This window comes from Naegleria lovaniensis (assembly GCF_003324165.1).
Source record: "Naegleria lovaniensis strain ATCC 30569 chromosome Unknown tig001, whole genome shotgun sequence".
NCBI classification, from domain to species: domain Eukaryota; phylum Heterolobosea; class Eutetramitea; order Acrasida; family Naegleriidae; genus Naegleria; species Naegleria lovaniensis.
Window position 1 is genome coordinate 1,070,190 of NW_025407823.1, and position 12,675 is coordinate 1,082,864.

General features: G+C 35.3%; 2 protein-coding genes across 2 annotated transcripts; one reads left to right on the top strand and one right to left on the bottom strand.

The window, feature by feature from the left end:
- Nucleotides 1-200: 200 nt before the first annotated feature.
- Nucleotides 201-1,685, bottom strand: C9374_004051 (uncharacterized protein; the record flags this gene model as incomplete). The annotated part of the gene is made up of 1 exon (XM_044693648.1): nucleotides 201-1,685. The coding sequence occupies one exon, from the start codon at nucleotides 1,683-1,685 to the stop codon at nucleotides 201-203; it is 1,485 nt and encodes a 494-aa protein (XP_044556181.1).
- Nucleotides 1,686-9,710: 8,025 nt separating this feature from the next.
- C9374_004052 (uncharacterized protein) lies at nucleotides 9,711-10,367 on the top strand (the record flags this gene model as incomplete). The annotated part of the gene is made up of 1 exon (XM_044693649.1): nucleotides 9,711-10,367. One exon carries the CDS (start codon nucleotides 9,711-9,713, stop codon nucleotides 10,365-10,367), a length of 657 nt encoding a protein of 218 aa, XP_044556182.1.
- Between the last annotated feature and the right edge of the window lie 2,308 nt (nucleotides 10,368-12,675).

Below are 12,675 nucleotides of genomic sequence, written 5' to 3' on the forward strand. Positions count from 1 at the left end.
GACACTGTGTAAACTGTTCGGGTCCAGATATACTTCATCCACGATCGTGGAATCTTCAAAAGTTCAGAATGTTTTAGCCCAAATTTCAATATGATATTTGCTGCTTTTGTAAAATTATTGACATTCTCTAAAATTGTTGATAATGAATACTGGCCGACAACGAAACATGAGGTCGAAAGGTATAAGTGCAAGAGCTTGTTTCACTTTTCTGTCATGTTCAGAGAAATTTCTCCCACATCTTGCTGTGAAATCAAACCCTCCGATCTATGCAACAGGTCAGACACAAATTTCATATCGGAAAACAAACCTTCTTCCAGGCCCATCTTTTCTCTGCTTGCAATTGGTCGAGCTTTTGGTAAATTCCACACCAGTAACTCTTGCAACAAGTCCCCCACCAATTGATTCATCTGTTTAACATCTTTTAGATGCATCACGTCACGAATCATCGCCAATTGGTCATGAATTAGCCTCTTCCTTTCCGTTGCACACTCCCACATCGTTTCAATGGTGTAGATATCTATTGATGTTACTTTTCCTTTCAAACGAACTGTATCCACAAAGAAACACATGATACTGTCTTTCACTCTCTTAAATGTTTCCTCTCCAATCAATATTGGCAATTCGTAATGCTTGCCCAGCGTCTCCAGTCGACTAGCCGTGTTAACGCAATCACCAATTGCTGTATAGTTGAAACGTTCCACCCAACCTATATTTCCAATCATAGCTTCTCCAGTATTGATGCCAATACGAATGTCAATGAGAGGCCAATTCATCATCAGTGATTTTTCTTTGAATTTTTCAATTTCGAACAAAGCTGTAAGTGCTGCATCACAGGCACACTTTGCATGACAGTTCAGAACTCGGTGCGGAATCGAAAATAAACTCATGGTTCCATCTCCAATGAACTTATCAATGACTCCACCATGATTTTCCACCGCTTGTGAAACAATGGAAAAATACGTGGACAGAACCTCAATCAAAACGGAAATGGAAGTGGTTTCAGAAATGGTTGTGAAATTTGCAATATCTGTAAACATGACACTTGTGTGTATATTAACCATTCCCAAGTGAGCAAATTGACCTGTCCTTACAATATCACAAACAAGATCCCTAGGAATGTAGTGCATGAATGTGGTTAGACCTCTCTTGATGGCTTCCGTCGATTTCTGCAGCAGTGACAATTCATAAATGATGTTCAACAATTTGCTCGAAGTCACATTTCTAATTTCCATCTTTGACAACTTGATATTGTTATTGACGACCTTATAGATGGATCTGGCCACCAATTGTGTTAACACAATCATGCAAACGGTTCCGAGAACGATCAAGACAATACTGATAGTGAGTAACGCTGGACTACCAGAAAATATTGTATAAATGTATCCATTTTCAGCAGTAGAGACAACTAGAACCCAATCCAAACCGTTGTCTCGTATGGACCACACACTTATTCTCCTATCGTCGTGATAAAATACCGATTCTGTAATGCTCAAGTGTTTGTCCAAACGTTGGTTACTGGCACCAGAGGCCAACTGAGATGATGATGTGTGCAAAATGGTACGTTCGGTGAGTGCTGTTGCGAGTCGTTTGTATCGTTCGTTGGTATGAGCAAGATGCAATCGAGAACCATTCGATACGGTTGGCGCCGAAAAGGAAGTGGACACTAACAGGCCATTTCGTTCCATGGGTTTGGCTCCACCTACTCTTTTTTTTGAGCCATTTTAACGACTTTACTATCAAAAAAAAATTTTGATTTCAATAAGTCCTGTCCACGGTCCGAAGTTAACTGGTGAGGACGAGATATACTCAAATCCTAGGCTAATTTTCATTTGCTTTCTAATGGTGTTGAAATTTCTAAGAGATGTGAAGTGGTTGTTGAGTTATTTCACTCTGAATTTTGAAGGTAAATTGGCCCAAAAAAAAATTTAATGTTGTAAATGAAGAGGGGATGATTATTTATTATCGGACTGGTATTTCAAACTGTAAAACCAGAGAGAAGCAATGAAATTGGAACACAAGGTTTTTGAGGACTTGTAATTTTTTGTAAAAATATTTTGGACTCAAAAATTCCAAGTTCAAAATGATAGAGAGGTCCAGCGAAAATATGAAATATAGCTCTTTTTCAATAAATACTGATCAGCTGTATCTCAAATTGATATATGAAGTGTTACTCACCATGTAGAACACTAATATTATGGTTGTGTGCTGATGACTGACTCCTGACGCGGAAATATGGTACTCCTAACCTCAGAGTGTGTCCGTGAGGGTGATGTTGCTTGACATGATATTCTCCTGATAATTAAACGAAGAGTGTAGTGTGTATGAGAGCTTTGTAGAGTGTTTGTATTGTTTGTGACATGAACAACGACGTACCTGTTGAATGAATCAGCTCCAGTGTTGGAGAGTCGGTTTTTCGCTGGAGGTGGAATATTTTTAAAAAATTTCAAAGTTCAAAATGATAGAAAAGTCAAGCCAAAACTTGAAGTGAGGCTCTATTTCGATAAATACTGATTGATATCATCTCTAATTTGAATATATTGTGTAACTTACTGGGTGAAATATTGTTATTAGATTTAAATTGAAGAAACAGAAACTGACTTGTGAGGAAGTGCACGTTTCTCTCCAGAGGCTTTTTTCATGATGATCTTTGATTTCTAGGTTACATACTATATATCAACAATTAGGTATTGATGTTATCTAGATGTACGTTTTGAAAATTTTAATATTTGTGAAGTAGTTGTTGAGATATTAAGGATCAAAATGAGCTTTCCCGGTCAGATCACGTCAAATGTCCCTCTTGACCAAAATATCTAAAATAACGATTCCATTTCTTGGACAGATATTTGGGTTTGGATTCCTCTCAGTAGGATTTTTAAAAAGATTCAATATAACAATATATAATTTGTTTTTAATATCAATTAGTCCCACGCAGAGAGGAAGGAGGTATTAAGCGAAAGATTTCTTGTTGTTATAGTGGATATCGAGATGACCCCTATTTTTGTACTAAAAAATCAGGTCCTGTGGTGATTGACCATCCTCAAAAATTTTCGTTTAATGATCAAAACTTGAATATTTCCATCAATTAAGATATAAGGAAGTAAGGCGCTGCTGTTTCGTTCGAGCTGAATGTGAAAATAAGCAAATATTTTGTGCGTCCAAGTTGGTGATATGTAACTCTTGAAGTTGGTCATGATTCAAATATGGATGAGCAAAAGTCGGTATTCCCTCGAAATTGGATACCGTTAACGTTGATTGAAGAGTCGTTTCGTGATATGTTGGTCTTGAACAGCTTCCATGATGGATCTCCAAAGTAATTGTTGCTGTGAACCACACTTTTGATGATTATACACCCTCAATAAAATCAGCCATAATTCATTGATGCTGTTTTCATCATGGATGGAATATTGAATTATCGTTGTTGAGTCCTATCCCGAAACATTGTTATGGAATCTTAATGCGAGTGAGTCTTTTTGATGACTGAATCATTGAAATTGAGTTGAGTTTCTATTGTAGTTGTGAGTGATGAAAGTTGCTACTGTTCTACATTATCATCATAAAATGTATACCAGACACAAATGAACATTGAATTCATTTAAGACGATAGAGGGAGGTGTGTTCTTGTTTTTCTGTGTTTAGCTTCATTCAATGAAAAGGGTTGTATTGATCATGATGAGATTGGATCTAAACAATGCTTTGAATTCGACAACGCTTCATCAAGGGTGGTGATTTATTCACTAAATGTCATGAGTACAAACCAGGAATTGAACAGAATCACCTCTGGTTCATACCTGATTGAAATTTGAACAGTTCCTTTTTCATGTATTGATTATTGAGTGACTCCGATTGTTTGGTAGTTGTTGTTATTGTTGAACATTGAGTGCCCTCATCTTAATAGTGGTATGAATAGCCGGTGAACATGTCCTGTAATTTTGCGCGTCCAAGTAGTTGATGTTAACTCTTGGAGTTTGTTACGATTTTTAAATGGACGAGCAAAAATTCGTTAATACATTCCCTCCAAAACGATTACGGATGAACCATTCACAAACAACAGCAGGAATGGTTCAGTGTTATACTGTTCAGCAAGTAAGTGATGGAATCATGATCGATACAATTTCACAATTTGAACTTGTATTCGTCCTGGTCTGCAACTATTTTGGATCTTTCATCGAATGAATTCAATGTTTAATGATACATTCATCAGTATGTCATGAGATTCTAACTATGATAGATGTACTTGATCACTGAGTGTTTATTGTTGTGTCATCTGTATCGAGTTGGTGGAGCGCTCTCATCTGTTGTATGATTCATTGCAAGAAGTTACCTTGTTGTATTTTGCATTTGTTTGCTGTGATTTATTGTTGGAAACAAATGTTCAATATGATGATTTTCATGATTTGTGCATGTACTACATGGATGGTGTGCAAGGTGTGTTCATGTTTGTGGTCGTCATCTCATTTATTGAATTTCGTTCAGCAAGTGATCATGTTTATAGTTGATGGATTGTATCCTTTTGAATAAATCATGATGAACTACATTGATAGCGATCATCTTTATGTGTGTTTCAAGTGTGTTGTTTGATTCATTTGACTAATCTCTACAGACTGTACTGACCATAACATTTGGCGGATGAAACATAAGATGAAAATGTGTGTGGTAGATTTCATGTTTTCCAAATTCTGATATTCATTGGAGTACATGTTGACCATGATGATGTCATGATATGGGATTGATTTCGGGGATCCATCTTTTATGTTCATTGTGAAGTATGCAATAAAATGTTAAATAGTTGATGGAGTTGTGCACCACAGAGATGACATGAATTTTGATTATTCTGTCATCATCATGAAGTAATCATGGTATATTATATGTTACATCTGGGTTTGGCTCCACCTACTCTTTTTTTTGAGCCATTTTAACGACTTTACTATCAAAAAAAAATTTTGTTTTCAATAAGTCCTGTCCACGGTCCGAAGTTAACTGCTGAGGACGAGATATACTCAAATCCTAGGCTAATTTTCATTTGCTTTCTAATGGTGTTGAAATTTCTAAGAGATGTGAAGTGGTTGTTGAGTTATTTCACTCTGAATTTTGAAGGTAAATTGGCCCAAAAAAAAATTTAATGTTGTAAATGAAGAGAGGAAGATTATTTATTATCGGACTGGTGTTTCAAACTGTAAAACCAGAGAGAAGCAAGGACATTGGAACACAAGGTTTTTGGGGACTTGGAAATTTTTTTTTGAAATGTTTTGGACTCAAAAATTCCAAGTTCAAAATGATAGAGAGGTCTAGCGAAAATATGAAATATAGCTCTTTTTCAATAAATACTGATCAGCTGTATCTCAAATTGATATATGAAGTGTTACTCACCATGTAGAACACTAATATTATGGTTGTGTGCTGATGACTGACTCCTGACGCCGAAATGTGGTACTCCTAACTGCTGAATGTGTCCGTGAGGGTGATGTTGCTTGACATGATATTCTCCTGATAATTAAACGTAGAGTGTAGTGTGTATGAGAGCTTTGTAGAGTATTTGTATTGTTTGTGACATGAACAATGACGTACCTGTTGAATGAATCAGCTCCTATGTTGGAGAGTCGGTTTTTCGCTGGAGGTGGAATATTTTTAAAAAATTTCAAAGTTCAAAATGATAGAAAAGTCAAGCAAAAACTTGAAGTGAGGCTCTATTTCGATAAATACTGATTGATATCATCTCTTATTTGAATATGTTGTATAACTAACTGTGTGGAATATTGTTATTAGATTTAAATTGAAGAAACTGACTTGTGAGGAAGTGAACGTTTCTCTCCAGAGGCTTTTTTCATGATGATCTTTGATTTCTAGGTTACATACTATATATCAACAATTAGGTAATTATGTTATCTAGATGTACGTTTTGAAAATTTTAGTATTTGTGAAGTAGTTGTTGAGATATTAAGGATCAAAATGAGCTTTCCCGGTCAGATCACGTCCAATGTCCCTCTCGACCAAAATATATAAAATAACGATTCCATTTCTTGGACATATATTAGGTTTTAATCCATAGAATATTGAGAGAGTTGAATTTTTGGTAGTTACTAAGTAGTTATTGAATTACGCTTTAATACTTCTCACCAGTCCGAGAGTTGTTATAACAAAGTAACCATTACGATTTAAGGATTACTTTTTTCACGTATTGATAGAGTCTGACCTTTAGAACGTAATCCACATCTCTGTTGAGGAAACTATGAAGTAAGTTTTTATCATGGTCGAGTTAAATCAGGACAGACGATTTTGAGGGCTAAGGCTTCTTCAAAACAAAAAAATAAAAAAATGCTCAAAATGCATCGGAAGAAGAAATAATCGGATACGACTCTTCTGTTCTTTGGAGATTGACTGATTCAGCCAGTGATTTCTATGTTGTATAATACATTGTGTAGAGTATTTCTATGACAATTGATGATGGATGTGATCATTATTGGTGGAGTATCATGATGAACGTTGTGGTGGTGTGATACCATGTCCTTCCGAGAGTGAGTTTGTCATGAACAATACACATCAACATGTTCGTCATGATGAATGTGACACATCCATGTTGTTTTTACTCACTGATTCAACAAGTTGTGGAAGTGGTGTTTCACTCTTTCAGCTAATTTTTCTTTTTCACATGATATTACGATACTGAACAATTACAAGAATATCACAGTGACTGTATATGATAGTATATAGTATGATATTTTTATTTTGAAATTTGTGGAATTTATCTATATGAGTTTATTTTGTTATGAGACACCTGAGAAGTGAAGAAAATGATTATTAATTAATTTTTGAAGAGTTGTCAGGAGAGTGATGCAGATAGTTTTTTATGGTAGATGAGATGATGTACAACACATTGACATTAATTCTTGTATTTGTTCATGTCTAGAATGTATTGTTGTTGAGCACCTGAGAAGATTTCGTCATGAAGTGCATTACAATGTGAGACATGGTTCTTTCCTTGAGTTGTAGCAATCATTCATGTGTTGATCTTGTTCTATTGTGTTATTATTGATGTTGTGGAGTGTTGTGATTCATTGTGTGATGGAAGGATTCACTCATGTCACGTTTGACACTTTTTCATGGAGATTCTGTGTTGATTCATGATGGCTAGGTTTATAATAAAGAGTTAATTCATTGATTTTCATGATCAGTGCATGTGAAATGTATGGTATATGTGGTTGGTATGCGTCAGTGTTCATGTCACCTTGATTTTGAATTTTGTCTGGATTTACTGACCCTATACTTCCGCATTTAGAATTTTTCCAAAAAAATGTTGTTGTTACTGATCAGTGTTGTTTGGTGTTGTGATGACGGAATCATGATCGAAACCATATGTAGTGATTGTAGATGTGTCCTTCAACAGTATTGGATACGTCTACCATGTTCGTTGTTATCACCAAAGGTTTGAGTGTTCAAAGTTGTTCATGAAGAGTGATGAGACGAAACATGGTTGTTTGAATGTTCATTCAAGTTGATAAACATGCTTGTCATGATGGTGTGATCACTTGATAGTGATTGTGTTGATCCATCAATTGTATGTGTTGAGCAATGTTTCAGTCATTACAATAAAGTTTGATGTTGTGGTGGATGATATCTTTGTTTTGTGTATTAAATATTCTTTCATGATCATGAAGTACTCATGTCATGGTGAGAGTCCTATCATTTTGAAGTGTTGTATATTGTTGTGTGCTTGGTGTGATATGAAACTTTAAAAAAACTGTAACATTTTCTTTATATGTTGTGATGATGTTCACTACTCTTTGTGAAATTGATATATCATGTTTGCCGTGTATGTAATAACATATCTATGAAGTATTATTGAATGTGCATTGATACTTGCTGAGATAATTGATAAATGTTAACTTTGGAGTAAAGGGTTTGGCTCCACCTACTCTTTTTTTTGAGCCATTTTAACGACTTTACTATCAAAAAAAAATTTTGATTTCAATAAGTCCTGTCCACGGTCCGAAGTTAACTGGTGAGGACGAGATATACTCAAATCCTAGGCTAATTTTCATTTGCTTTCTAATGGTGTTGAAATTTCTAAGAGATGTGAAGTGGGTTTGGATTCCTCTCAGTAGGATTTTTAGAAAGATTCAATATAACAATATATAATTTGTTTTTAATATCAATTAGTCCCACGCAGAGAGGAAGGAGATATTAAGCGAAAGATTTCTTGTTGTTATAGTGGATATCGAGATAGCCTCTATATTTGTACCAAAAAAATCAGGTCCTGTGGTGGTTGACCATCCTCTAAAATTATCGTTGAATGATCAAAACTTGAATATTTCCATCAATAAAGATATAAGGAAGTAAGGAGCTGCTGTTTCGTTCAAGTTGAACTTGAAAGAAGTCATATATTTTGTGCGTCCAAGTTGGTGATATGTAACTCTTGAAGTTGGTCATAACTCAAACATGGACTAGCAAAAGTCGGTATTCCCTCGAAATTGGATACCGTTAACGTTGATTGAAGAGTCGTTCAGTGATATGTTGGCCTTGAACAGCTTCCATGATTGATCTCCAAAGTAATTGTTGCTGTGAATCACTATAGATGATTATACACCCTCAATAAAATCAGCCATAATTCATTGATACTGTTTTTATCATGGATGGAATATTGGAATTATCGTTGTTGAGTCCTATCCCGAAACACTGTTATGGAATCTTAATGCAAGTGAGTCTTTTTGATGACTGAATTATTGATATTGAGTTCATGTTGGTAGTTGTGAGTGATGAGAGTTGCTACTGTTCTACATTATCATCGTAAAATGTTTACCATGATAGAGGGAGGTGTGTTCTTGTTTTTCTGTGTTTAGTTTCATTCAATGAAAAGACATGTTGAGGTGATCATGATATGATTGGATCCAAACAATGCCTTGAATTCGACAACGCTTCATCAAGGGTGGTGATTTATTCAGTAAATGTTATGAGTACAAACCAGGAATTGAACAGACTCACCTATGGATCATACTTGATTGAAATTTGAACAGCTCTTTTATCATGTATTAGTGAATTCGATTGTTTGGTCGTTGTTATTATTGTTGAACATTTCGTGCTCTCATCTTTATAGTGGTATGAATAGCCAGTGTACACATGCTGCAATTTTGTGCGTCCAAGTGGGTGATGTCAGCTCTTGGAGTTTGTTATGATTTTTAAATGGACGAGCAAAAATTCACCCCTCCAAAATAGAAAACAATCAATACACATCCACACAACCATCAACAATCGTCAATATCAACTTGCAAGTGAACATCAACAACACCTACAACACGTTCAACACATTAATATCAAAAAAATGCCTTGACCTGTCAAACAACAACCCATACTCCAATCATCATGAACCAAAAACTCCGAATTGAATACTGCACATCTCATCGACTAACAATCATCTGTTGTATTATATTCGAAAAGTTGTAATATTGAATAGCTCTTATTGATGTTCGGATTATAGAGCGAATTTTGGTTGTTGTTGTTATTGTTAAAACCAAATAGTCTCGTCTGTAGAGTGGTATGAGTTAAAAATTTTCCGTAATTTTGTACGTCCAAGTAGGTGATGTTAACTCTTGGAGTTTGTTATGATTTTTAAATGGACGAACAAAATTCGTTCCCTCCAAAATGGATACCGTTAAAAACTGTTTATTTAAGGCCAACAATTTAAAAAAAAAAGCCGAAAATCGTTCTATCGTGGTAACATGTTGAGCAATAATACCCCTAATAAGAGAAAAAACACATTTGATGACACAATCATCAATATTTCATCCGATTCCAATTCTGATAATTATGATTATCAAACTGATATTCCAACAATTGAAATTTCATCTCTGCAGAGAAATAACGCAACTGAAGAACAAGGAATGATTCACGAGAAAGCTATGAATGTTGGAAGCAGTACTCCTAAAAGAAAGAGCAATATTACTGCACAACAAGACACTCCATCAAAACATGGCTTCAACGGAGAGAATAATGGTGTCTTTGGAAGAGAATTAAGAGGAAATAAGACTCCTAATAAGAAAGTTGGGGGATTTAAGGAAAGTAGACAAGAGGAAAAGAGTACTGTTCAACAAAAAGGATTGTTAACCCCAGAGAAGAAGCGGATGAAGAAATCACCTGTTCCTCTTATTAATCTTAGCAGTACTGATGACGATATTGAAGAAGAAACATCGTATGAGGAACCACAAAGAGTAATTCGGGGAGGAATGTCAGCTGAGATGAAATTAGAAAATTATGGGGACTATTTGAAATCTCTTGCTATGATGATTGTCCATCAAAAATTGCTTCCAAAAGGATGGATGAAAGGGCCTGAGAAGAATTCAATTTGGGTTTGGATAGGTGACCGCCTTGACTTGTAATCTTAATTTTTCGACATGCTTAATCATGGGATTTTTAATTTTTATGAAATCGTCGGGGATGGAGGTATATCTATGTGTTGATATGACTTTCATCCGTTAATTATGGGTAATTATTGAACTGTACTCGCTTAAAGTAGACCTCTCGTGCATGGTCGGGGTTTTCGTCATCTTTGATGTTGAGCTTGATCCAAGCACATCATTCGATAGATTTTGAAGAGTAGTACATTCGTGCTAGCGACATCATTGGATAGTGAGCTAAGTTGGTTGAGTAGTTCAACAAATGGTGACAGGTGTCAAATTTTTGATAGAATTTAAGCGACACCTTTTTTGTAGATCTCACGAAAATAATGGGGGTCATGATAGAGCATTCGATCAGGTTTAGGGTAGTTTTCGAGAAAATCAAGTTTAAAGGAGTTTCATCGAGGTCAAAAATGAAATGAAAATTTTTCAAAAAAAAATTAAAAAAAAATGAAGCCAAAACTCCCTGCATTTTTGACAGGATCATCATCAACATCGGGTCATGTTTCCATTCATCATCATGTCATATTTATATTGATCACATCGAATGTGTACATCATGGTCAACATTCATCAGGAATATTTTGTGTGTATGAATACACATGGAAATGATAATCATCAAATAGTAGCGGTTAGAATTGTAGTGAACTGGTTCCGTTGGATGTGATGATCATGGAATGAATCTGATGATCGGAATGTTGTTACAGTGATCAGAAACCATGGAATTGATCGTTGGTTCAGTTCAAAGTGATGGTCATGTCATGAATGGTATTCAAGTGAAGTGTGCTGATGGCTCTATGGTAGAGCTGAAAAGTACGATCGAGACAAGCACTTCACAGAACTTCATGAAATTGATATGGATGGATGTTCTGATCATTCAAACAACAGATCATCAGTTTTATTCATTGGCATGATTGTTTCATGGAATGGGAGCACTTCGCTTTTCTCGGAAATGATCATTTCTTGAGGAAGGGTACAACTCTCCTCTCTTGTTCATGTCATTCATTCTATCATCATGACACGTTGTGGTCATCATTGTGGAAGTGTTTCATGTGATTGTGAGTGGTTGAAAGTGATCATGATGAATTGTTGTTGGTATGTATTGTTGTATGATTGAATGATTATTTTATAACAGTTGATTGATTCAGTTTTTCGATAAACCAATGATTGCAATGTTATATAATACATTGTGGAGAGTATTTCTATGACTATTGATGATGGATATGATCATTATTAGTGGAGTATCATGATGAATGTTGTAGAGGTGTGATACCATATCCTTCCAAGAGTGATTGTGTCATGAACAATACACATCAACATGTTCATCATGATGAGTATGACACATCCATCTTGGTTGTACTCACTGATTCATCAATTTGTGGAAGTGGTGTCTCACTCTTTCAATTCATTTTTATTTTTCACATGATATTACGATATTGAACAATTACAAGAATATCACAGTGACTTTATTTGATTATACACACTAGGATATTGTTATTTTGAAATTTGTGGAATTTATCTATATGAGTTGATTTTGTTATGAGACACCTGAGAAGTGAAGAAAATGATTATTAATTAATTTTTGAAGAGTTGTCAGGAGAGTGATACAGACAGTTTTTTACGGTTGCTGGGATGGAGTTCAACACATTGACATTAATTGTTGTATTTGTTCATGTCTAGAATGTATTGTTGTTGAGCACCTGAGAATATTTCGTTATGAAGTGGATTACTGTATGAGACATGGTTTTTTCCTAGAGTTGTTGCAATCATACATGTGTTGATCTTGTTCCATTGTGTTATTATTGATGTTGTGAAATGTTGTGATGTATTGTGTGATGGAAGGATTCTGTCAGGTCATGTTTGACATTTTTCGTGGAGAGCCTGTGTTGATTTATGAAGGCTGCATTGAAAATAAAGAATTAATTCAGTGATTTTCATGATCAGTGCATGTGAAATGTATGGTGTATGTGGTTGGTATGCGTCAACGTTCATGTCATCTTGATTTTGAATTTTGTGTGAATTTACTGACCCTATACTTCCGCATTTAGAATTTTTCCAAAAAAATCTTGTTGTGATTGATCAGTGTTGTTTGGTGTTGTGATGACGGAATCATGATTGAAATCATTTGTAGTGATCGTAGATGTGTCCTTCAACCGTATTGGATACGTCTATCATGTTCGATGCGATCACTCAACCGATGAGCGTTCAAAGTTGTTTATGAAGAGTGAAGAAATGAAACATAGTTGTTTGAATGTTCATTCAAGTTGATAAACATGCTTGTCATGATGGTG